Raw genomic sequence first — 27,423 nt, forward strand, 5'->3', positions numbered from 1 at the left:
TGACCCTGACAGACCTCCGCCTCCTTGACCTGACCCTGACAGACCTCCACCTCCTTGACCTGTCCCTGACAGACCTCCACCTCCTTGACCTGACCCTGACAGACCTCCACCTCCTTGACCTGACCCTGACAGACCTCCATCTTCTTGACCTGTCCCTGACCACCGGCAGACCTCCACCTCCTTGACCTGCCCCTGACCCTGACAGACCTCCACCTCCTTGACCTGACCCTGACAGACCTCCACCTCCTTGACCTGCCTCTGACCCTGACAGACCTCCACCTTCTTGACCTGTCCCTGACCCTGACAGACCTCCACCTTCTTGACCTGTCCCTGACAGACCTCCACCTTGACCTTGCTGTTGCCAAGGAGGCTCCCCTCCCAGACTCTGCTGTGACCAAGGAGGCTCCTCTCCCAGACTCTGCTGTTGCCAAGGACGCTCCCCTCCCAGACTTTGCTGTGACCAAGGAGGCTCCCCTCCCAGACTCTGCTGTGACCAAGGAGGCTCCCCTCCCAGACTCTGCTGTGACCAAGGAGGCTCCTCTCCCAGACTCTGCCTGCCGTGACCAGGGAGGCTCCTCTCCCAGACTCTGCTGTTGCCAAGGAGGCTCCTCTCCCAGCCTTCATGCTGTGTTCATAAACAAATGGGAAGGTGGTAATTACCCGTTGTGAAGTCGTAAATACGAGTTAGATGCATTCAAGTGCTTTGAACTCGTTGAGAAATGCCGATTGGCTAATGGCAAACAAGCTGCGTCAACCATGAACTAAAAGTACAGTTATTATGCTCGCAAATAAATGATAGAAAACCGTATGTATTCTATTTTTTGTTTTGTTGTTGGATGACTATTAAAAAATATATAAATAATCCCAGTCAGAGCCGTTTTCCCAGTTGATTTGAATGCAGCATTCCCAGTGGGAAACTAGTCCATCATCCGTAGCTCCCACTTCTCCCACATGCTGACCTCTGACGTCACCTACTAAAGAAAATGACCCCAACAGGATTTTCAGCAGTTAAAACGCAACAAAACATTTATTAAAAAAACAAACTATTATTATGTTTTTTTGAACACTAAATTTGAAGTTTACGGCTTCACAACTGGTAAATTCTCAACCTCTCACTTGGTTACGAATGCAGCATAAGGGGAGGTTGATGTTACGTAGGACTGCAGGAGAGAGTTATAGGGGAGGAGTTGCCCCTTAGGCTATAGGCCAAGGTCTCGTTCAACAGGACTCAATGGCGTGCAACTTTTAATGGAAACTGTGCTGTTCTGAACAACCAGTTGAAGAATGTTGTAATCATGGGCAGCATTTACACAGGCAGCCCAATTCTGATCTTTTTTTAATCATTAATTGGTCTTTTGGCCATATCAGATCAGCTCTGAAAAGAACTGATGTGAAAAACATATTTTGTGATTAATCAAAAGAACAATTAGTGGAAAAAAAGATGAGAATTGGTCTACCTGTGTAAAGCGCAGCCACAGGGGCCCCAGAGCGTGGGTGTGTTTTGATCAGGCCACACCCCTCCACACACACACACCAAATTGGAGAAAACATACCTCAAGGCTGTTGAAAAATGGTGCGCAAAAAAACATCACAAAAACTTTTATTCAACTGAACGCACCCCCGGTAGACTTGCCCTCTCAGCACTCGCACTCGTTTCATTGGTTGTTTTCCTTTCCATGATAAACATTTATCTTTTTAAGCTCATACAGAACACACTTTAAAACCAACTACAAATGTTCTCAATCATAAAAAGGAGAATTGTTTTTTTAATCTTCAGCCTACTTAAAAAGAATGATTTAACTGCAAAATATGAAAAGCGCATTCTGTTCTATTTGTTATTTTGTTATTTTGTGACTTTCTAATAATCTATGCTACTACATTTAAAGCATATATTATAGTAGCTAGTCTTCCATCCATCTCAGTGGCTGGTCTTGTACACCACATCTCCAACCTGGAGTACCCCTGTCTTGCTGACGATATACATCTGTCCAAACAGTGGTGCTGCCTTATAGATGTTCTTCTGGGATGGGTCACACATTCGATAGCTGGGAAGCAAATCAAACCGTAGGAGTTAATACCATCTATAAGCAATGACTTGTTCTATAACAGAAGTCACATTGTGCTTGATCACAGATGGCAGTTTTTCGAGAGAATCAAATTTGTAATGCATTGTGGGTAAATTGTAACTGACTGATCTTCAAATAATAATGAGTAGTTATTTATGATGCAAGGTGATTTGTAGATCAGTCCGGCGGCAGTTACTTGCACTATCAAGCTGCAATATCGAACAAACCCAAAGACAGACAAATCCCACACTGAACAAAAATATAAAACGCAAAGATTTTACTGAGTTACAGTTCACATAAAGAAATCAGTTAATTGAAATAAATAAATTGGGCCCTAATCTATGAATTTCACATGACTGGGAATACAGATATGCATCTGTTGGTCTCAGAGCTTGGGGTGTGGATCAGAAAACCAGTCAGTATCTGGTGTGACCACCATTTGCCTCATGCAGCGCGACACATCTCCTTCACATAGAGTTGATCAACAGCCGAAACGCGTCAGATTTTTTAAAAACTTGTTTCTATTGTACATGGCATCCAAATAAAGGAATTGTTATTAATTATATGAAGATGCCTTGGTCCTCCTTTCTTTTTGTTGATCATGGCTGTTGATTATGGCCTGTGGAATGTTGTCCCAGTCCTCTTCAATGGCTGTGTTTAGGTGTTGGATATTGGCGGGAACTGGAACAGGCTGTCGATCCAGAGCATCCCAAACATGCTCAATAGGTGACATGTCTGGTGAGTATGCAGACCATGGAAGAACTGGGACATTTTCAGTGTCCAGGAATTGTGTACAGATCCTCGCGACATGGGGCTGTGCGTTATCATGCTGAAACATGAGGTGATGGCGGTGGATGAATGGCACGACAATGGGCCTCAGGATCTCGTCACGGTATCTCTGTGCATTCAAACTGCCATCGATAAAATGCAATTGTGTTTGTTGTCCATAGCTTATGTCTGCCCATACCATAACCCCACCGCCACCATGGGGCACTCTGTTCACAACGTTGACATCAGCAAATTTCTCGCCCACACAACGTCATACACGCTGTCTGCCATGTAGACAGGATGAGATGCCATCTGCTCGGTACAGTTGAAACCGGGATTCATCCGTGAAGAGCACACTTCTCCAGTGTGCCAGTGGCCATCGAAGGTGAGCATTTGCCCACTGAAGTCAGTTACGATGCTGAATGGTTGGATGACCAAATTCAACCAAAAAAAACGAAGTTGGAGGCGGCTTATGGTTGAGAAATGAACATTCAACAATCTGGCAACAGCTCTGGTGGAAATTCCTGCAGCCAGCATGCCTATTGTACACTCCCTCATAATTTGACATCTATGGCATTATGTTGTGTGACAAAACTGCACATTTTATAATGGCCTTTTATTGTACCCAGCACAAGGTGCACCTGTGTAATGATCATGCTGTTTAATCAGCTTTTTGATATGCCACACCTGTCAGGTGGATGGATTATCTTAGCGAAGGAGAAATGCTCACTAAAAGGGATATAAACAAATTTGTGCCCAAAAATTGAGATTAATAAGCTTTTGGTGTGTATGGAACATTTCTGGGATCTTTTATTTCAGCTCATGAAACATGGGACCAACACTTTACCTGTTGCGTTTTATATTTTTGTTCAGTGTATATATAGTGCCAGCTACTCTTGTTACCTTTTGAGTGTGTCCAGTGGTTGTTTTCTGCTGATGACTCCTGTTTCAGGGTCAACCGTGGTGGAGATGCATCTGGCAAATGAGGATGACAAATGAGGATGACATCCTTTACTTATTAACACCTTAATAGTAATTTTATATAATGTTGGGTTCTGAGGTCCTGAGAATATGAAAATATACAGTGGGGAGAAGAATACAATGCAAATTAATTCCTTAAAAAAATCATACAATGTGATTTTCTGGATTTTTCTTTTTGATTCCGTCTCTCACAGTTGAAGTGTACCTATGATAAAAAAATTACAGACCTCTACATGCTTTGTAAGTAGGGAAACCTGCAAAATCGTCCGTGTTTCAAATACTTGTTCTCCCCACTGTACTTGTTCATGTTACTGGGGGAGTGCTGAGGTTTAGAGGGTCGACACCAGAAGTTAATGGTTGTAGGAGGAAGGCAGGGAAGCGAGTACATGTGGCAGGCATTGATAAGCAGAGAGAGCCATAGATTAGTGGTGAAGGGGGGGGTTGAGGTCAAGTCAGGTCACGTTAAGGGAAAAATAACAGTTTATGGCCCGTATCACTTAGTGTCCTGCCTAGCAGTAAAGATACAATGTTTGTACAGATGTGTAGGAGGAGACTCAGCCTAGGAGGAAAGGTTAAATATCAGGGCTTGTGTGAAAATAGTATCTGTTGAGTTTTTACTCTGAGCAATAGAACCTAACAATAATATAGTGACCCTGTGTTTATATAATATAGTGACCCTGTGTTTATATAATATAGTGACCCTGTGCTTATATAATATAGTGACCCTGTGTTTATATAATATAGTGACCCTGTGCTTATATAATATAGTGACCCTGTGTTTATATAATATAGTGACCCTGTGCTTATATAATATAGTGACCCTGTGTTTATATAATATAGTGACCCTGTGCTTATATAATATAGTGACCCTGTGTTTATATAATATAGTGACCCTGTGTTTATATAATATAGTGACCCTGTGTTTATATAATATAGTGACCCTGTGTTTATATAATATAGTGACCCTGCGTTTATATAATATAGTGACCCTGTGCTTATATAATATAGTGACCCTGTGTTTATATAATATAGTGACCCTGTGTTTATATAATATAGTGACCCTGTGTTTATATAATATAGTGACCCTGTGTTTATATAATATAGTGACCCTGTGTTTATATAATATAGTGACCCTGTGTTTATATAATATAGTGACCCTGTGCTTATATAATATAGTGACCCTGTGTTTATATAATGTAGTGACCACAGGGTCACTATATTATATACATCTATATAAACACGACAATAGCAAACCTTGCTTGTGCCCGTAGCAACGGCAGGAAGTTTGTGATGATAAATGATGATCAGTAGTTAAGACCACATTACCTCCCACACGCCATCACACGGTGCAGCCGCACATTGCCAATCTGAATATCTTCCCAAGAATCCTAACCGAGAGGAAGATTAAATTAACGTTTTGGCAATATAATTAGTTTCCTAATACACCAACACACTGGAACAAAGTAATGACTAAGTGGAATTACAAGAGGCCACTTTTAGCCTCAAAAGACCAGGATATTCCCCATAGAATGACATCTAGAAACTGGATATACCAATTAAACCTCCTCAATTATAGAATTAACAAGATTTAAAAAAACTATATATGTGATATTGTGTTGGTTGATGTATGATGATGTAAGATGTTGTTGGTTGATGTATGATGTTGTTGGTTGTTGTTGGTTGATGTTGGTTGATGTTGGATGTTGTTGGTTGATGTAAGATGTTGTTGGTTGATGTATGATGTTGTTGGTTGATGTTGGATGATGTTGGTTGATGTTGTTGGTTGATGTATGATGTTGGTTGATGTATGATGTTGTTGGTTGATGTATGATGTTGTTGGTTGATGTTGGTTGATGTATGATGTTGGTTGATGTTGGATGTTGTTGGATGTTGTTGGTTGATGTAAGATGTTGTTGGTTGATGTTGGTTGATGTATGATGTTGGTTGATGTTGGATGTTGTTGGTTGATGTAAGATGTTGTTGGTTGATGTTGGATGATGTTGGTTGATGTATGATGTTGGTTGATGTTGGATGATGTTGGTTGATGTTGTTGGTTGATGTATGATGTTGTTGGTTGATGTATGATGTTGGTGGATGTTGGTTGATGTTGTTGGTTGATGTATGATGTTGGTTGATGTTGGTTGATGTTGTTGGTTGATGTATGATGTTGTTGGTTGATGTTGGTTGATGTTGTTGGTTGATGTAAGATGTTGTTGGTTGATGTTGGTTGATGTTGATTGATGTAAGATGTTGTTGGTTGATGTTGGTTGATGTTGATTGATGTAAGATGTTGTTGGTTGATGTTGATTGATGTATGATATTGTTGGTTGATTATGTATGATTTTGGTTGATGTTGGATGTTGTTGGTTGATGTAAGATGTTGTTGGTTGATGTTGATGTTGGTTGATGTATGATGTTGGTTGTTGTTGGATGTTGTTGGTTGATGTTGTAAGATGTTGTTGGTTGATGTTGTAAGATGTTGTTGGTTGATGTTGGATGTTGTTGGATGTTGTTGGTTGATGTAATATGTTGTTGGTTGATGTTGGTTGATGTATGATGTTGGTTGATGTTGGATGTTATTGGTTGATGTAAGATGTTGGATGATGTTTTTGGTTGATGTTGGTTGATTTTGGTTGATGATGGATGTTGTTGGATGTTGTAAGATGTTGTTGGTTGATGTTGTTGGTTGATGTTGGTTGATGTATGATGTTGGTTGATGTATGATGTTGTTGGTTGATGCATGATGTTGGTTGATGTTGGTTGATGTATGATGTTGGTTGATGTTGGTTGATGTTGTTGGATGTTGGTTGATGTTGGTTGATGTTGTTGGTTGATGTTGGTTGATGTATGTTGTTGTTGGTTGATGTTGTTGGTTGATGTATGATGTTGTTGGTTGATGTATGATGTTGTTGGTTGATGTATGATGTTGTTGGTTGATGTTGTTGGTTGATGTTGGTTGATGTTGTTGGTTGATGTTGGTTGATGTTGTTGGTTGATGTTGGTTGATGTTGGATGTTGTTGGTTGATGTATGACGTTGTTGGTTGATGTTGGATGATGTTGGTTGATGTTGTTGGTTGATGTATGATGTTGTTGGTTGATGTATGATGTTGTTGGTTGATGTATGATGTTGTTGGTTGATGTATGATGTTGTTGGTTGATGTTGGTTGATGTATGATGTTGGTTGATGTTGGATGTTGTTGGTTGATGTTGGATGATGTTGGTTGATGTTGGTTGATGTATGATGTTGGTTGATGTTGGATGATGTTGGTTGATGTTGTTGGTTGATGTATGATGTTGTTGGTTGATGTATGATGTTGTTGGTTGATGTATGATGTTGGTTGATGTTGGTTGATGTTGGATGTTGTTGGTTGATGTTGGTTGATGTTGATTGATGTATGATATTGTTGGTTGATTATGTATGATGTTGGTTGATGTTGGATGTTGTTGGTTGATGTAAGATGTTGTTGGTTGATGATGTTGGTTGATGTATGATGTTGGTTGTTGTTGGATGTTGTTGGTTGATGTTGTAAGATGTTGTTGGTTGATGTTGGATGTTGTTGGTTGATGTAATATGTTGTTGGTTGATGTTAGATGTTGTTGGATGTTGTTGGATGATGTTGTTGGTTGATGTTGGTTGATGTATGATGTTGTTGGTTGATGTATGATGATGTTGGTTGATGTATGATGTTGTTGGTTGATGTATGATGTTGTTGGTTGATGTATGATGTTGGTTGATGTATGATGTTGGTTGGTTGATGTATGATGTTGGTTGGTTGATGTTGTAAGATGTTGTTGGTTGATGTTGGATGTTGTTGGTTGATGTAAGATGTTGTTGGTTGATGTTGGTTGATGTATGATGTTGGTTGATGTATGATGTTGGATGTTGTTGGATGTTGTTGGTTGATGTAAGATGTTGTTGGTTGATGTTGTTGGTTGATGTTGGTTGATGTATGATGTTGTTGGTTGATGTTGGATGTTGTTGGATGTTGTTGGTTGATGTAAGATGTTGGTTGATTATGTATGATGTTGGTTGATGTAAGATGTTGTTGGTTGATGTTGGATGTTGATGTAAGATGTTGTTGGTTGATGTTGGTTGATGTATGATGTTGTTGGTTGATGTTGTTGGTTGATGTTGGTTGATGTATGATGTTGTTAGTTGATGTTGTTGGTTGATGTTGGTTGATGTATGTTGTTGGTTGATGTTGGTTGATGTATGATGTTGGTTGATGTTGGTTGATGTATGATGTTGGTTGATGTATGATGTTGTTGGATGTTGTTGATTGATGTTGATTGATGTTGTTGGTTGATGTTGGTTGATGTTGATTGATGTTGTTGGTTGATGTTGATTGATGTATGATATTGTTGGTTGATTATGTATGATGTTGGTTGATGTAAGATGTTGTTGGTTGTTGTTGGTTGATGTTGATGTAAGATGTTGTTGGTTGATGTTGTTGGTTGATGTTGGTTGATGTATGATGTTGTTGGTTGATGTTGGTTGATGTATGATGTTGTTGGATGTTGTTGATTGATGTTGATTGATGTTGGTTGATGTGTGATGTTGGTTGATGTTGGTTGATGTTTGATGTTTGATGTTGTTGGTTGATGTTGATTGATGTTGATTGATGTTGATTGATGTATGATGTTGTTGGTTGATGCTGTTTGATGTGTGATGTTGTGTTGATGTTGTGTTATGTGGTGTGGTGTGGCGTGATGTGATATGTGGTGTAGTGTGGTGTGGTGTGGTGTAGTGTGGTGTGGTGTGATGTGGTGTGGTGTGATGTGGTGTGATGTGTGATGTGGTGTGATGTGGTGTGGTGTGATGTGGTGTCATGTGATGTGGTGTGATGTGGTGTCATGTGATGTGGTGTGATGTGGTGTGATGTGGTGTAGTGTGGTGTGGTGTGATGTGGTGTGATGTGTGGTGTGATGTGGTATATGTAATGTGTGGTGTGTGATGTGTGATGTGTGATGTGGTGTGTTGTGTAATGTGATGTGGTGTGTGATGTGGTGTGATGTGGTGTGTGATGTGGTGTGGTGTGATGTGGTGTGTGATGTGGTGTGATGTGTGATGTGGTGTGTGATGTGGTGTGTGATGTGGTGTGTGATGTGGTGTGTGATGTGGTGTGTGATGTGGTGTGTGATGTGGTGTGTGATGTGGTGTGGTGTGATGTGGTGTGATGTGGTGTGTGATGTGGTGTGATGTGGTGTGTGATGTGGTGTGTGATGTGGTGTGGTGTGTGATGTGGTGTGTGATGTGGTGTGTGATGTGGTGTGTGATGTGGTGTGTGATGTGGTGTGTGATGTGGTGTGATGTGATGTGTGATGTGGTGTGGTGTGTGATGTGATGTGTGATGTGGTGTAGTGTGATGTGGTGTGATGTGGTGTGGTGTGATGTGATGTGTGATGTGGTGTGATGTGGTGTGGTGTGTTGATGTGTGATGATGTGTGTTGATGTGTGTTGGTGTGTGTTTGATGTGTGTTGATGTGTGTTGGTGTGTGATGTGTCGATGCTGTGTGATGTGTGTTGGTGTGTGTTTGATGTGTGTTGGTGTGTGATGTGTCGATGCTGTGTGATGTGTGTTGGTGTGTGATGTGTCGATGCTGTGTGATGTGTGTTGGTGTGTGTTTGATGTGTGTTGATGTGTGTTGGTGTGTGTTTGATGTGTGTTGATGTGTGTTGGTGTGTGATGTGTGTTGGTGTGTGATGTGTCGATGCTGTGTGATGTGTGATGTGTGTTGGTGTGTGATGTGTGTTGGTGTGTGATGTGTGTTGGTGTGTGATGTGTCGATGCTGTGTGTTGGTGTCTGTGTGATGTGTGTTGGTGTGTGTTTGATGTGTGTTGATGTGTGTTGATGTGTGTTGGTGTGTTGGTGTGTTGGTGTGTGATGTGTCGATGCTGTGTGATGTGTGTTGGTGTGTGATGTGTGTTGGTGTGTGATGTGTGTTGGTGTGTGATGTGTGTTGGTGTGTGATGTGTGTTGGTGTGTGATGTGTCGATGCTGTGTGATGTGTGTTGGTGTGTGTTGGTGTGTGATGTGTGTTGGTGTGTGTGTGATGTGTGTTGGTGTGTGTGTGATGTGTGTTGATGTGTGTTGGTGTGTGATGTGTGTTGGTGTGTGTGTGATGTGTGTTGATGTGTGTTGGTGTGTGATGTGTGTTGGTGTGTGTGTGATGTGTGTTGGTGTGTGTTGGTGTGTGTTGGTGTGTGTTGGTGTGTGATGTGTGTTGGTGTGTGTGATGTGTGTTGATGTGTGTTGGTGTGTGATGTGTGTTGGTGTGTGATGTGTGTTGGTGTGTGTTGGTGTGTGTTGGTGTGTGATGTGTGTTGGTGTGTGTTGGTGTGTGTTGGTGTGTGTTGGTGTGTTGGTGTGTGTGGTGTGTGTTGGTGTGTGATGTGTGTTGGTGTGTGATGTGTGTTGGTGTGTGTTGGTGTGTGATGTGTGTTGGTGTGTGTTGGTGTGTGATGTGTGTTGGTGTGTGTGGTGTGTGTTGGTGTGTGATGTGTGTTGGTGTGTGTTGGTGTGTGTTGGTGTGTGATGTGTGTTGGTGTGTGTTGGTGTGTGTTGGTGTGTGATGTGTGTTGGTGTGTGTTGGTGTGTGATGTGTGTTGGTGTGTGTTGGTGTGTGTGTGTGTTGGTGTGTGATGTGTTGGGTGTGTTGGTGTGTGATGTGTGTTGGTGTGTGTGTGTGTTGGTGTGTTGGTGTGTGTTGGTGTGTGATGTGTGTTGGTGTGTGTTGGTGTGTTGGTGTGTGTTGGTGTGTGATGTGTGTTGGTGTGTGTTGGTGTGTGTGATGTGTGTTGGTGTGTGTTGGTGTGTGTTGGTGTGTGATGTGTGTTGGTGTGTGGTGTGTGTGTGTTGATGTGTGTGTGTGTTGGTGTGTGTTGGTGTGTGATGTGTGTTGGTGTGTGATGTGTGTTGGTGTGTGTGTGATGTGTGTTGGTGTGTGTTGGTGTGTGTTGGTGTGTGTTGGTGTGTGGGTTGATGTGTGTTGGTGTGTGTTGGTGTGTGTGGTGTGTGTGTGTTGGTGTGTGTTGGTGTGTGTGGTGTGTGTGTGGTGTGTGTGTGGTGTGTGTTGGTGTGTGTTGGTGTGTGTTGGTGTGTGTTGGTGTGTGTGGTGTGTGTGTGGTGTGTGTTGGTGTGTGTTGGTGTGTGTTGGTGTGTGTGGTGTGTGTGTGTTGGTGTGTGTTGGTGTGTGTGGTGTGTGTTGGTGTGTGATGTGTGTTGGTGTGTGTGATGTGTGTTGGTGTGTGATGTGTGTTGGTGTGTGTGTGTTGATAAAGCTGAAAGCAATAAAACTGTACCTCGTCGAAAGCATCACAATCACTGACCACGATGCTGGGACGGAACCGTGCCACTGTGACCTCCTTCTCCAGCCTACTGCTCAGGTCCTTCACAGAGGATTCAGACAGCAGCATGATAGGGCCAAGGTCATTGTACACTATCTAGACAACAACATAACAGGACCAAATGTCAGGGTACACAACAACATGACAGGATCAAATGTCAGAGTACACAACCTAGGGATGTAGCTGAGGTAAGTCGGACAGGCTCTCATGATGAGATAGACCTGCCTGTGACTTAAAATTCAGTGTCACCCTTGACCTTGGCCTAATGGTTACGTCGGGTTGGTTTCCTGACTGGGAGACCAGGGTTCAGATCCTACCTGTGACAGACACAGAGTTTACAATTAGGATATGCTGCACTTTGTGTTGTTGAACCCAGACTCACATGGAGTGAAAACAACGGAAGACTTCCTTAACTTCGTGAGTCGTGAGGACTAGAAAATCAGGAAAATAAAACAATCTACAGCCATGAAGTGGTTCTTATTTATATCGTGAAAAATGTGTGTTTCTTTAATCATGTAGGGAATACTGGTGACATTATAGGTGTGCGTTTAGAAAACTACGAGTCCGACTTTATTTAAACTTTTCTTATCCAGGAAGTCAAATCAATCAAATATTATTTGTGACCCACCATCTCTTTTCAGTCTTTATGCTACATTGGATAAAAGTACAGACACAGAGTTTCTATAAGACACTGTAGATGGAAGAAACTGTCACGCCCTGATCTGTTTCACCGGTCCTTGTGATTGTCTCCACCCCCTCCAGGCGTCGCTTATTATCCCCAGTGTATTTATCCCTGTGTTTCCTGTCTCTCTGTACCAGTGTATTTATCCCTGTGTTTCCTGTCTCTATGTACCAGTGTATTTATCCCTGTGTTTCCTGTCTGTCTGTGCCAGTGTATTTATCCCTGTGTTTCCTGTCTCTCTGTACCAGTGTATTTATCCCTGTGTTTCCTCTCTCCCTGTACCAGTGTATTTATCCCTGTGTTTCCTGTCTCTCTGTACCAGTGTATTTATCCCTGTGTTTCCTCTCTCCCTGTACCAGTGTATTTATCCCTGTGTTTCCTGTCTCCCTGTACCAGTGTATTTATCCCTGTGTTTCCTGTCTCTCTGTACCAGTGTATTTATCCCTGTGTTTCCTGTCTCTCTGTACCAGTGTATTTATCCCTGTGTTTCCTGTCTCTATGTACCAGTCTATTTATCCCTGTGTTTCCTGTCTCTCTGTACCAGTGTATTTATCCCTGTGTTTCCTGTCTCTCTGTACCAGTGTATTTATCCCTGTGTTTCCTGTCTCTCTGTACCAGTGTATTTATCCCTGTGTTTCCTGTCTCTCTGTACCAGTGTATTTATCCCTGTGTTTCCTGTCTCTCTGTAAAAGTGTAATATATTTAGAAAATAAATACTTTCACTAAATTGCAAATAAATGGATTTTCTGAACATTATCTCAACCAAGTTACCCCATTAGGGAAGCCATTTACAGCATTAAAATAGTCTACTGTTGTAATAATAAAAGATATCCTTTCACATTGAACAGCTAGTGCTTTTAAAGTCAACAAACACAAAGGCTTAGGTAAAAACCCTATCAAGATCTTGGTCCGGGGCGGCAGCGTAGCCTAGTGGTTAGAGTGTAGAGGAGGTAGGTAGTCTAGTGGTTAGAGTGTAGGGGAGGCAGGTAGCCTAGTGGTTAGAGTGTAGGGGGGGGGCAGGTAGCCTAGTGGTTAGAGTGTAGGGGAGGCAGGTAGTCTAGTGGTTAGAGTGTAGAGGAGGTAGGTAGTCTAGTGGTTAGAGTGTAGGGGAGGCAGGTAGTCTAGTGGTTAGAGTGTAGGGGAGGCAGGTAGCCTAGTGGTTAGAGTGTAGAGGAGGTAGGTAGTCTAGTGGTTAGAGTGTAGGGGAGGCAGGTAGCCTAGTGGTTAGAGTGTAGGGGGGGGGCAGGTAGCCTAGTGGTTAGAGTGTAGGGGAGGCAGGTAGTCTAGTGGTTAGAGTGTAGAGGAGGTAGGTAGTCTAGTGGTTAGAGTGTAGGGGAGGCAGGTAGCCTAGTGGTTAGAGTGTAGAGGAGGCAGGTAGCCTAGTGGTTAGAGTGTAGGGGGGGCAGGTAGCCTAGTGGTTAGAGTGTAGGGGGGGGGCAGGTAGCCTAGTGGTTAGAGTGTAGGGGGGGGGGGGCAGGTAGCCTAGTGGTTAGAGTGTAAGGGGGGCAGGTAGCCTAGTGGTTAGAGTGTAGGGGGGGGAGCAGGCAGCCTAGTGGTTAGAGTGTAGGGGGGGCGGCAGCGTAGCCTAGTGGTTAGAGTGTAGAGGAGGTAGGTAGTCTAGTGGTTAGAGTGTAGGGGAGGCAGGTAGTCTAGTGGTTAGAGTGTAGGGGGGGCAGGTAGCCTAGTGATTAGAGTGTAGGGGGGGGGCAGGTAGCCTAGTGGTTAGAGTGTAGGGGGGGGGGCAGGTAGCCTAGTGGTTAGAGTGTAGGGGGGGGGGCAGGTAGCCTAGTGGTTAGAGTGTAGGGGGGGGGGGGCAGGTAGCCTAGTGGTTAGAGTGTAGGGGAGGCAGGTAGTCTAGTGGTTAGAGTGTAGGGGGGGCAGGTAGCCTAGTGGTTAGAGTGTAGGGGGGCAGGTAGTCTAGTGGTTAGAGTGTAGGGGGGGCAGGTAGCCTAGAGGTTAGAGTGTAGTGGGGGCAGGTAGCCTAGTGGTTAGAATGTAGTGGGGGAAGGTAGCCTAGTGGTTAGAGTGTAGAGCGAATCCCTGAGCTGACAAGGTACAAATCTGTCGATCTGCCCTTGAACAAGGCAGTTAACCCCCTGTTCCTAGACCAGTTAACCCACTGTTCCTAGACCAGTTAACCCCACTGTTCCTAGACCAGTTAACCCACTGTTCCTAGACCAGTTAACCCACTGTTCCTAGGCCAGTTAACCCACTGTTCCCAGACCAGTTAACCCACTGTTCCTAGACCAGTTAACCCACTGTTCCTAGACCAGTTAACCCACTGTTCCTAGACCAGTTAACCCACTGTTCCTAGGCCGTCATTGAAAATAAGACTTGCTTAGTTAAATAAAGGTAAAATAAAAAAATCCTATATCATATCAAGATGCTTTGACTTCAGAAACTTTGGCTCAGTAAATCCGATGGATCTTTCAAATATCCATGGTAACAGAGACCAGGAAGTGCCATTTGACAGAGAATCTTTGAGTGACAGAATGGACACTCTCCTGAATGTCCCAGCCCCCTTATTATCTCAACCAATCATGGCTAGGCGAGATTCTGTATTTTCTCTGTGTCTAAACAGCTTAGTGATTTCACATATGTATAAATTACATTGAGGTTTGTTATTAAGGCACATTCTGATCAAATGTTTACTTTTGTACATTCAAATGCCTCTCCTGTATAGTAGTAACGTCCGTCACACTGAGGGGGAAAGGTGTTTTTGTGTCTTCACGACTGTATTGGACTGTGTGGACCATGTTAATTCCTTAGTGATGTGGACACTCAGTCGTGGGTGAACAGGGAGTACAGGAGGGGACTGAGCACGCACCCACGAGGTTCCCGTGTCAGCGTGGCGGATGTGTTGTTGCTTACCCTCACCACCTGGGGGCGGCCCGTCAGGAAATCCAGGATCCAGTTTCAGAGGGAGGTGTTCAGGTCCTGAGATTAGTGATGAGCTTTGTGGGCACTATGGTGTTGAAAGCTGAGCTGTCGTCAATGAACAGCATTCTCACATAGGTATTCCTCTTGTCCAGGTGTGGAGTGCAATAGAGATTGGGTCATCTGTGGATCTGTGAATTGGAGTGGGTCTAGTGTTTCTGGGATAATGGTGTTGATGTGACCCATGACCAGCCTTTCAAAGCACTTCATGGCTACAGAGGTGAGTGCTACTGGGCCATAGTCATTTAGACAGGTTACCTTGGTGTTCTTGGACACAGGGACTATGGTGGTCTGCATAAAACATGTAGGTATTACAGACTGGGTCAGGTTGAGACATGTAGGTATTACAGACTGGGTCAGGGAGAGACATGTAGGTATTACAGACTGGGTCAGGTTGAGACATGTAGGTATTACAGACTGGGTCAGGTTGAGACATGTAGGTATTACAGACTGGGTCCGGTTGAGACATGTAGGTATTACAGACTGGGTCCGGTTGAGACATGTAGGTATTACAGACTGGGTCAGGGAGAGATTGAGACATGTAGGTATTACAGACTGGGTCAGGGAGAGACATGTAGGTATTACAGACTGGGTCAGGGAGAGGTTGAAAATGTCAGTGAAGACACTTGACATCTGATCAGCAGCGTATGTTCTGAGTTTGTAACCTGGTAATCCATCTGTCCCCGCGGCCTTGTGAATGTTAATCTCTTTCAAGGTTTTACTCACATCGGCTACAGAGAGCAAGATCCCACAGTCGTCGGGAACAGCTGGTGCTCTGATGCATGGTTCCAGTGTTTCTTGCTTCGAAGCGAGTATAGAAGGAATTTAGCTCGTCTGATGAGCTCGCGTGACTTGGCAGCTCGCGTGACTTGGCAGCTCGCGGCTGGGTTTCCATTTGTAATCCGTGATAGGGTTCAAAGCCCTGTCACATCCGACGAGCGTCAGACCCGATGTAGTATTGATCTTAGTCCTGTATTGATGTCCCACTGAGGTCAGAAGTCCTCTTTTAAAAAAGGGAGGAGCCTCCCGGGTGGCGCAGTGGTTAAGGGCGCTGTACTGCAGCGCCAGCTGTCCCATCAGAGTCCCTGGGTTCGCGCCCAGGCTCTGTCGTAACCGGCCGCGACCGGGAGGTCCGTGGGGCGACGCACAATTGGCCTAGCGTCGCCCGGGTTAGGGAGGGCTTGGTCGGTAGGGGTGTCCTTGTCTCATCGCGCACCAGCGACTCCTGTGGCGGGCTGGGTGCAGTGTGCGCTAACCAAGGTGGCCAGGTGCACGGTGTTTCCTCTGGCGCATTGGTGCGGCTGGCTTCCGGGTTGGATGCACGCTGTGCGGCAGTGCGGCTTGGTTGGCTTATGTTAATCAAACCCGTCAACTAAGTCATAAAGTGGTAACTAAGGTATTAAGACAAACAAACCTTTGTCCTTGATCACTTTAATGTTTGCAATTTTCTCTACTACTTTGAATGATCAAATATATTAAAATCTATCCACCAACTGAGCTGTTACCTTTTCATTGCGAGGAAAGAGAGGCTCGCTATCCGCTGATCTCCTGTGTGTCATGTGGGGTTCAAAGTGCACCAGGCGATAGGTTTTACCTGCCCCCAGGTAGCGGGTCAGCCAGCTAGACGCCTCGTCTCCACAGTCCCTGCCCTGGATGTCTGTACTAAACACTCTGGGAAACAGACAGAAGGGTTAAGACACTTCCTGCTGACACAGACAAAAGGGTTAAGACACTTCCTGCTGACACAGACAAAAGGGTTAAGACACTTCCTTCTGACACAGACGAAAGGGTTAAGACACTTCCTGCTGACACAGACAGAAGGGTTAAGACACTTCCTGCTGACACAGACAGAAGGGTTAAGACACTTCCTGCTGACACAGACAGAAGGGTTAAGACACTTCCTGCTGACACAGACAGAAGGGTTAAGACACTTCCTGCTGACACAGACAGAAGGGTTAAGACACTTCCTGCTGACACAGACAGAAGGGTTAAGACACTTCCTGCTGACACAGACAGAAGGGTTAAGACACTTCCTGCTGACACAGACAGAAGGGTTAAGACACTTCCTGCTGACACAGACAGAAGGGTTAAGACACTTCCTGCTGACACAGACAGAAGGGTTAAGACACTTCCTGCTGACACTGACAGAAGAGTTAGACACTATATAGAAAAATACACGTTTGAAAATTTCGGAAAGAATAGACGACTGGTTCGACCAAGATTTATTTTAGTCGGGGACAGACCCTAACTACAGTACATGTCACAAGAGATTTCACAACTCATTAAGTGTGTGCCAACAGGCCCCTACTCTACAACACAAAATCCATGTGTACATGTGTGTATGTTATCGTGTGTGTGTGTGTATATATGTGTACATGTTTGTAATCCATGTGTACGTGTGTGCATGTTATCCGTGTGTCTGTACCAATGTTTGTGTTGCTTCACAGTCCCTGCTGTTCCATAAGGTGTGACAAAACTAGTGCCTGTTGGACCTGCCTTGTTGATAGTGTTGTTAAGAAGGTAGAAACTAGGGCCTGTAGGACCTGCCTTATAGATAGTGTTGTTAAGAAGGTAGAAACTAGGGCCTGTAGGACCTGCCTTATAGATAGTGTTGTTAAGAAGGTAGAAACTAGGGCCTGTAGGACCTGCCTTGTTGATAGTGTTGTTAAGAAGGTAGAAACTAGGGCCTGTAGGACCTGCCTTGTTGATAGTGGACAGACTATGGACAGACTTTCTCCCCAACTTAGCTACTGTTGATTTGATTTGATTTGATCAATATGTTTTGACCATGACAGTTTACAATCCAGGGTTACTCCAAGCAGTTTAGTCACCTCAACTTGCTCAATTTCTACATTATTCATTACAAGATTTAGTTGAGGTTTAGGGTTTAGTGAATGATTTGTCCCAAATACAACGCATTTTTAATATTTAGGACTAACTTATTCCTTGCCACCTATTCTGAAACTAACTGCAGCTCTTTGTTAAGTGTTGCAGTCATTTCAGTCGCTGTGGTTGCTGACGTCTATAGTGTTGAGTCATTCACATACACAGACACACTGGCTTTACTCAAAGCCCAGTGGCATGTCATTAGTAACACATACCTGCAGTCAATGACAGGGTTGTCGGGCTGCAGTAGGGGGAACCTGAGCTCCTCCATGTCTGGTCCGTTCAGACACGTCTGCCTCCCCTCGCTGGTCAGAGATACCAGAACAAGGCGAGGCTCCTGTCTGCCCGTCACGAAATGACCATCCTCAGTGATCACCAGCCAGTGCCTGCAGAAAAACACAGCATTATCCAGGGGGTGACTTACAGTTAGTTAGTGGGGCGGCAGGGTAGACTAGTGGTTAGAGAGTTGGACTAGTAACCGGAAGGTTGCAAGTTCAAACCCCCGAGCTGACAAGGTACAAATCTGTCGTTCTGCCCCTGAACAGGCAGTTTAACCCACTGTTCCTAGGCCGTCAATGAAAATAAGAATTTGTTCTTAACTGACTTGCCTAGTTAAATAAAGTTTTTTTTAAAAGCGCATTTCATCTTCCAGTAGCTGGCACACTTCCAGGTACAAAACAGAGCAGCATTTTCCACTGCCTTGACCAGCAGCATTTTAATTTACAGGACATTTGAGGACATGTAACAGGACCCATATCCATGATTAGGGCATCCACCCCGTAGGGAATAGGGCACTACTTTAGACCAGGGCCCATAGGGAATAGGGCACTACTTTAGACCAGGACCCATAGGGAATAGGGCTCTACTTTAGACCAGGGCCCATAGGGAATAGGGCACTACTTTAGACCAGGGCCCATAGGGAATAGGGCACTACTTTAGACCAGAACCCATAGGGAATAGGGCACTACTTTAGACCAGGACCCGTAGGGAATAGGGCACTACTTTAGACCAGGGCCCATAGGGAATAGGGCACTACTTTAGACCAGGACCCATAGGGAATAGGGCACTACTTTAGACCAGGACCCATAGGGAATAGGGCACTACTTTAGACCAGGACCCATAGGGAATAGGGCACTACTTTAGACCAGGGCCCATAGGGAATAGGGCACTACTTTAGACCAGGGCCCATAGGGAATAGGGCACTACTTTAGACCAGGGCCCATAGGGAATAGGGCACTACTTTAGACCAGGGCCCATAGGGAATAGGGCACTACTTTAGACCAGGGCCCATAGGGAATAGGGCACTACTTTAGACCAGAACCCATAGGGAATAGGGCACTACTTTAGACCAGAACCCATAGGGAATATGGCACTACTTTAGACCAGGGCCCATAGGGAATAGGGCACTACTTTAGACCAGGGCCCATAGGGAATAGGGCACTACTTTAGACCAGGGCCCATAGGGAATAGGGCACTACTTTAGACCAGAACCCATAGGGAATAGGGCACTACTTTAGACCAGGGCCCATAGGGAATAGGGCACTACTTTAGACCAGGGCCCATAGGGAATAGGGCACTACTTTAGACCAGGGCCCATAGGGAATAGGGCACTACTTTAGACCAGGACCCATAGGGAATAGGGCACTACTTTAGACCAGGGCCCATAGGGAATAGGGCACTACTTTAGACCAGGGCCCATAGGGAATAGGGCACTACTTTAGACCAGAACCCATAGGGAATATGGCACTACTTTAGACCAGGGCCCATAGGGAATATGGCACTACTTTAGACCAGGGCCCATAGGGAATAGGGCACTACTTTAGACCAGGGCCCATAGGGAATATGGCACTACTTTAGACCAGGGCCCATAGGGAATAGGGCACTACTTTAGACCAGGGCCCATAGGGAATAGGGCACTACTTTAGACCAGGGCCCATAGGGAATATGCCACTACTTTAGACCAGGGCCCATAGGGAATAGGGCACTACTTTAGACCAGGACCCATAGGGAATAGGGCACTACTTTAGACCAGGGCCCATAGGGAATAGGGCACTACTTTAGACCAGAATGACAGAAATCACCTTCAGAATATGGTAATTCATCTTAACAAAACACGCAAGCTTGAAGACGTTAGAATAAGTGTCCACGGGGCCTCCCGATTGGTTAAAGCTGTCATCAAAGCAAAGAGTGGCTACTTTGAAGAATCTCAAATATAAAATATTTTTTGATTTCTTTAACACTTTTTTTTTTGGTTACTACATGATTCCATGTGTTTTATTTCATAGTTTTGATGTCTTCACTATTATTCTGTAATATAGATAATAGTAAAAAATAAATTAAAACCCTGGAATGAGTAGGTGTGTCCAAACGTTTGACTGGTACTGTCCACTGAATATAAACGCAACATGTAAAGTGTCGGTCCCATGTTTCACGAGCTGAAATAAAAGAGCACAGAAATGTTTCATTCGCACAAAAAGCTTATTTATTTCAAATTTGGTGCACAAATTTGTTTACATCCCTGTTAGTGAGCATTTCTCTTTTGCCAAGATAATCCATCCACCCTGACAGTTGTGGCATATCAAGAAGCTGATTAAACAGCATGATCATTACACAGGTGCACCTTGTGCTGGAGACAATAAAAAGGCCAGTTTAAAATTTGCAGAAGAGAGAAAGAAAAAAAGTCAAGAAGCTTGTCGCCTTGCCTTCCCGCATTTCGGCGGAGACATGAGCATCTGTCATTATATTCAGATCTCTGGTGTAAATGTGAAGGTGCACTGTCCAGAGGAGTGAAGGAAACGAGACCAAAAATGACAACATTGAGAGCAGGTCGGACGTAAACGCTCAGACAAACTAAAAATAACAAAATCTTGATTCTTGTGATACAGGCATTTGGAATATCGTGTAAAAAACACATTTGAATGATTTCAATATACAGAGCATTCAGAGAGTATTCAGACTCTTTGACTTTTTCCACATTGTTATGTTACAGCCTTATTCTAATATATATATTCTAATACCCCATAACGACAGACTGAAAAAAAATGTTTTTTAGAAATTTTGGCAAATGTATTAAAAATGGTAAACAGAAATACTTTATTTACGTCAGTATTCAGACCCTTTGATATGAGACTCTAAATGGAGCTCAGGTGCATCCTGTTTCCATTGATCATCCTTGAGATGTTTCTACAACTTGATTCCACCTGTGGTAAATTCAATTGATTGGACATGATTTGGAAAGGCACACACCTGTCTATATAAGGTCCCACAGTTGACAGTGCATGTCAGAGCAAAAACCAAGCCATGAGGTCGGCGGAATTGTCGGTAGAGCTCTGAGGCAGGATTGTGTCGAGGCACAGATCTGGGGAAGGGTACCAAAACATTTCTGCAGCATTGAAGGTCCCCAAGAACACAGTGGTCTCCATCATTCTTAAATGGAAGAAGTATGGAACCACCAAGACTGGCCACCGGCCAAACTGAGCAATCAGAGAAGGGCCTTGGTCAGGGAGGTGACCAAGAACCCAATGGTCACTCTGACAGAGCTCCAGAGTTCCTCTGTGGAGATGGGAGAACCTTCCAGAAGAACAACCATCTCTGCAGCACTCCACCAATCAGGCCTTTATGGTAGAGTGGCCAGACGGAAGCCACTCCTCAGTAAAAGGATGCTCTCAATTGTGGCATCTGTAGAAATTTGTGAGTGTTTCCGATGACAAGCCAAAATTTTCAGCCTCCTGGGGATGAAGAGGCGCTGTTGTGCCTTCTTCACCACACTGTCTGTATGAGTGGACCATTTCAGTTGGTCCGTGATGTCTACTGTACATCGAGGAACTTGAAACTTTCCACCTTCTCCACTGCTGTCCCGTTGATGTGGACAGCGTGGTGCTGCCTCTGCTGTTTCCTTAAGTCCACGATCATCTCCTTTGTTTTGTTGACGTTGAGTGAGAGGTTGTTTTCCCGACGCCACAATCCGAGTGCCCTCACCTCCCATTATGGGTTATTGTGTGTAGATTGACGAGGGGGAAAAAAACTATTTAATCAATTCTTTGAATTAAGCTGTAATGTAACAAAATGTGGAAAAAGTCAAGGGGTCTGAATACTTCCTGATTATTGCCCCGTCCTTCGCAGCACTGATGTCACAGAGACACGCCACGCTGAAGAGTAAAGCTACTGTCTGTTACTTAATACAGCTCCAATGTGTTTACAGTGTAAAGCTGTTGTCTGCTACTTAATACAGCTCCAATGTGTTTACAGTGTAAAGCTGTTGTCTGTTACTTAATACAGCTCCAATGTGTTTACAGTGTAAAGCTGTTGTCTGCTACTTAATACAGCTCCAATGTGTTTACAGTGTAAAGCTGTTGTCTGTTACTTAATACAGCTCCAATGTGTTTACAGTGTAAAGCTGTTGTCTGTTACTTGATACAGTTCAAATATGTTTACAGTGTAAAGCTGTTGTCTGTTACTTAATACAGCTCCAATGTGTTTACAGTGTAAAGCTGTTGTCTGTTACTTAATACAGCTCCAATGTCTTTACAGTGTAAAGCTTTATTCTGGAACATTCTAATGCCTTGATTTGATCTGAAATACACAGTGAAATGATTGAAAACTTCATCGAGTTCACCTCCCAGATTGGAAACATTTGTTGTGATATTGTGTATAAAGAAAGACACAACTTTACAATTTAAAATGACTGAAAATGGTATAAAATTCTATGTATTGTTAGTTTTGGATTTTGTCTAGACCCTTATAACTAAGACTATTTTCAAAGCAAGAGAACATTTATCCTTGAACATTTAATGTGTTATGTACAGTTTTACTACAAGATGTGAATTGCCACAATGTTTGTTCTTCAAATTATGTATTTTATTAAAATACATAATATTATTATTTAAAAAATGAAGTTCTAAGCTGACATATGGAGTTGTTTTAAGTTAGCTAAATGATCCTTGGTATAACTATTTGACTTTGAATGTTAAGACCCCTTAAGTAAGGTGTCAACGAAGACAAAAACCTTATGAGATGAAACATTGAACAGATTCACTACATGAAATAACACAGTCCTTACTGCTATTAGCCAATAGAAACACATTGAATAACAGATAGTCCTTACTGCTATTAGCCAATAGAAACACATTTAACAGACAGTCCTTACTGCTATTAGCCAATAGAAACACATTTAACAGACAGTCCTTACTGCTATTAGCCAATAGAAACACATTTAACAGACAGTCCTTACTGCTATTAGCCAATAGAAACACATTTAACAGACAGTCCTTACTGCTATTAGCCAATAGAAACACATTTAACAGACAGTCCTTACTGCTATTAGCCAATAGAAACACATTGAATAACAGATAGTCCTTACTGCTATTAGCCAATAGAAACACATTGAATAACAGATAGTCCTTACTGCTATTAGCCCATAGAAACACATTGAATAACAGATAGTCCTTACTGCTATTAGCCCATAGAAACACATTGAATAAGAGATAGTCCTTACTGCTATTAGCCCATAGAAACACATTGAATAACAGATTCACTACATGGAACTACTTTTTTATCACTACTTTGCTTTGATGAAAGATTTGCACAGGCTTGGCATTCTCTCAACCAGCTTCATGAGGTAGTCACCTGGAATGCATTTCAATTAGCAGGTGTAACTTGTTAAAAGTTCCTTTGTGGAATTTCTTTCCTTCTTAATGCGTTTGAGCAAATCAGTTGTGTTGTGACAAGGTAGGGGAGGTATACAGAAGATATCCCTATTTGGTAAAAGACCAAGTCCATATTATTGCAAGAACAGCTAAAATAAGCAAAGAGAAACGACAGTCCATTATTACTGTTATTTAATAGTGTTGATGTTTTGACTATTATTCTACAATGTAGAAAATAGTTCATATAAAGTACTGTTGACCAGTACTGGATGTGTTTTACTATGACCTGCAGCTGACGGTCAAGCAGTGAGGCAGGCTGTTGCTGAGTGACTGAGTTGGAAGAGAGGCCTGAGGGGGTGTGTCTGCCGCGCTACAGCTATTGGCTGAGTCATGTGAGAGCGCCGTATGTGCACGTCGTCGTGACAACTTTTTTAAAATGTTTACCCGTTTGTAGGTATGCTATTTAGATTGTTATTATGGATACTCCTGTTTCTAACCCCCCCCCCCCCCCAATAAAACATGAATAAGCTCGAACTGATGCAGATCAAGCGAGTTAATGGTGACAAAGCACTGGAAAACAACATTGGGCGCAGCAGAGGGCATTACATTTATTCGCTTGGAGGTGGTTTGAACTGCGTTCTAATGTTGCCTGCTTAAAGAAAACATGCTCAGTTCCTGGGTCTCGAGGGGCTGCCCGAGTGGAAATTTAAAATGGAAGTTATGGAACTCCCTCGCGTGGTTATTTGTAATGGGGAAAAGTCCTCAATGAAACTGACATTTGGCTAAATGTGGAGAATTATATATTTGTCTCTGTTGGCCATCAAATAGCCTATTCATGTAAATGGCATTGTAGGCTACCACAATAAATATGTTGAAATGACGATATCACGGAAGTTATTGCAAATCAATTTGTGACACTTGTGTAGCCTACCTGGAGCTGGAAAACCAATTGAATAAATAGTCTATAAAACTGCAGTGTATTATTGTTGTAGCCTTGTGTTACTATGCAATTATTCATGGGCATGTTTAGTTCATTAAATTGTAAATGATCAAAGCTTAATCGCAATTGCCAATCAGTTAGACAAGTATATTCAGATCATATACATATTGTTAATATTTCATTCAGGGATTTAAATGATGACCTTCCTGACAAGTTTGGATGATGACACTTGGCGAGTTCCTAATTCAAAAACGGTCAAACGTGCAATTTGTTGTTGTGGTGAACATGCAATTTGTTCAACATGATAATCACCAATGATAATCAACCCTGGATTGCTGATGCTACATGTATTGGACTTTGAGAGGCTTTGAAGCCTCTGCTCGGGCCATATTGGCACTCCGCCATAGGAATTAATAGAATTGTGCAGTATCAATTAAAATGTTTCAAGGACAAAATTACATGTATTTAATGGCAGGGCGCTGGACATCTGCTACATTGCCATGCTGGCATTGTTCGCTCTCTTTTCATGTCCTGACAGTGAGTAAGTAGCTGTGATTGTTTTATCAGTTATCTGGCGTAGGCTACGGTCAGACTGGCCTGTGCGTTTGGAGTCAATACACCGTCAAGTCGAGAACTGCAATGGTCATTCTCTCATTTCTGATCTGTGGTCATAACGGTGGGTAAAATGTAGTACTGACGCCTATAAATCATTGATAATCACTAACACGAATCAACATGTGTCACCAATTCAAGCGTTGTCGGCCAACATTAGCCTAAACTCAATAACATTAATTTATTTATAGTTATGAAAATAAATGCTACTGACCGATCTTGCAGTTCACCGCACTTCAAACCAATCTGTTGACATTCTGCGAGGGCCACGGACACGGCTTTCCCCGATTTCAGTGGGTGAATGAGCAGCTGTGACACAACTCCCACACGGACAACTTTCTCCGGCTTGAGAAAATACTTATACCCAAGTCCCAGTCCGACAACAGTAAGACCAGCACCTCCAGCTAACAGCAGGGCTTTCCTATTCTCTGTGAACGCATTAATTAACACTTCTTTAAAGAACATCTTTAACTTTTCAAACGGCTCAGATGGACATTGAACCAGAGATTGTTTCGTATTGAACTTGTTAGTGAAGGGGCTGTTCTATGATGACGTCAGATAAACAGGACTAGTTCCTGGGCTCTGAATTGTACGAAGGACTAGTTCCTGGGTCCTGAATTTATGAATGGATTATTGAAGGTGCTGAAGTTGGAAGACTATCCGCTTGTTATTATAACATTATTTGCAGGTCAATTTGTACACAATAAATATACACAGTGGTGTAAAGTACTTAAGTAAAAAATACTTTAAAGTCAAATCCAATAATTGTTTATTTGTCACATACACATGGTTAGCAGGTTAGCAGACGTTAATGCGAGTGTAGCGAAATGCTTGTGTTTCTAGTTCCGACAATGCAGTAATAACCAACAAGTAATCTAGCTAACAATACCAAAACTACTACCTTATACACACAAGTGTTAAGGGATAAAGAATATGTACATAAAGATATATGAATGAGTGATGGTACAGAGCGGCATAGGCAGGATGCAGTAGATGGTATCGAGTACAGTATATACATATGAGATGAGTATGTAAACAAAGTGGCATAGTTTAAAGTGGCTAGTGATACATGTATTACATAAGGATACAGTCGATGATATAGAGTACAGTATATACGTATACATATGAGATGAATAATGAAGGGTATGTAAACATTATATTAAGTGGCATTGTTTAAAGTGGCTAGTGCTACATTTTTTTACATACATTCCCATTATTAAAGTGGCTGGAGTTGAGTCAGTGTGTTGGCAGCAGCCACTCAATGTTAGTGGTGGCTGTTTAACAGTCTGATGGCCTTGAGATAGAAGCTGTTTTTCAGTCTCTCGGTCCCAGCTTTGATGCACCTGTACTGACCTCGCCTTCTGGATGATTGCAGGGTGAACAGGCAGTGGCTCGGGTGGTTGTTGTCCTTGATGATCTTTATGGCCTTCCTGTGACATCGGGTGGTGTAGGGGTCCTGGAGGGCAGGTAGTTTGCCCCCGGTGATGTGTTGTGCAGACCTCACTACCCTCTGGAGAGCCTTACGGTTGTGGGCGGAGCAGTTGCCGTACCAGGCGGTGATACAGCCTGACAGGATGCTCTCGATTTTGCATCTGTAGAAGTTTGTGAGTGCTTTTGGTGACAAGCCGAATTTCTTCAGCCTCCTGAGGATGAAGAGGCGCTGCTGCGCCTTCTTCACGACGCTGTCTTTGTGGGTGGACCAATTCAGTTTGTCTGTGATGTGTACGCCAAGGAACTTGAAACTTACTACCCTCTCCACTACTGTTCCATCGATGTGGATAGGGGGGTGTTCCCTCTGCTGTTTCCTGAAGTCCACAATCATGTCCTTTGTTTTGTTGATGTTGAGTGTGAGGTTGTTTTCCTGACACCACACTCCGAGGGCCCTCACCTCCTCCCTGTAGGCAGTCTCGTCGTTGTTGGTAATCAAGCCTACCACTGCAGTGTCGTCCGCAAACTTGATGATTGAGTTGGAGGCGTGCGTGGCCACGCAGTCGTGGGTGAACAGGGAGTACAGGAGAGGGCTCAGAACGCACCCTTGTGGGGCCCCAGTGTTGAGGATCAGCGGGGTGGAAATGTTGTTGCCTACCCTCACCACCTGGGGGCGGCCCGTCAGGAAGTCCAGTAGCCAGTTGCACAGGGCGGGGTCGAGACCCAGGGTCTCGAGCCTGATGACGAGTTTGGAGGGTACTATGGTGTTAAATGCTGAGCTGTAGTCGATGAACAGCATTCTCACATAGGTATTCCTCTTATCCAGATGGGTTAGGGCAGTGTGCAGTGTGGTTGCGATTGCGTCGTCTGTGGACCTATTTGGGCGGTAAGCAAATTGGAGGGGGTCTAGGGTGTCATGTAGGGTGTAGGTGATATGGTCTCACTAAACAGAGAACATCCCTGGTCATCCCTACTGCCTCTGATCTGGAGGACTCACTAAACAGAGAACATCCCTGGTCATCCCTACTGCGTCTGATCTGGAGGACTCACTAAACAGAGAACATCCCTGGTCCTCCCTACTGTCTGATCTGGAGGACTCACTAAACAGAGAACATCCCTGGTCCTCCC

The 27,423-nt window shown here is 43.5% G+C and overlaps 1 protein-coding gene across 1 annotated transcript; it reads right to left on the reverse strand.

Moving 5' to 3' along the window:
• Positions 1–1,583: 1,583 nt before the first annotated feature.
• marc1 (mitochondrial amidoxime reducing component 1) lies at positions 1,584–25,446 on the reverse strand. Its single transcript, XM_020474843.2, has 7 exons — positions 25,082–25,446; positions 17,886–18,056; positions 16,290–16,455; positions 11,121–11,261; positions 5,142–5,203; positions 3,738–3,809; positions 1,584–2,045 (listed from the first exon to the last, which is right to left on the reverse strand). Exons 1-7 carry the CDS (start codon positions 25,330–25,332, stop codon positions 1,919–1,921), a joined length of 990 nt encoding a protein of 329 aa, XP_020330432.1. The 5' UTR covers positions 25,333–25,446; the 3' UTR covers positions 1,584–1,918.
• Positions 25,447–27,423: the final 1,977 nt, after the last annotated feature.

Source organism: Oncorhynchus kisutch, linkage group LG14 (assembly GCF_002021735.2).
Source record: "Oncorhynchus kisutch isolate 150728-3 linkage group LG14, Okis_V2, whole genome shotgun sequence".
Classification (NCBI taxonomy): domain Eukaryota; kingdom Metazoa; phylum Chordata; class Actinopteri; order Salmoniformes; family Salmonidae; genus Oncorhynchus; species Oncorhynchus kisutch.

Excerpts from the sequence above, each read along its gene's own strand:
- marc1 (XM_020474843.2), bottom strand. The coding sequence starts at position 25,332 with ATGTTCTTTAAAGAAGTGTTAATTAATGCGTTCACAGAGAATAGGAAA. Across the intron at positions 18,057-25,081 it reads TGCGGTGAACTGCAAGATCG|GCACTGGCTGGTGATCACTG; the intron begins GTCAGTAGCATT and ends GTTTTTCTGCAG. Across the intron at positions 11,262-16,289 it reads TCTTTCCTCGCAATGAAAAG|ATAGTGTACAATGACCTTGG; the intron begins GTAACAGCTCAG and ends GTTGTTGTCTAG.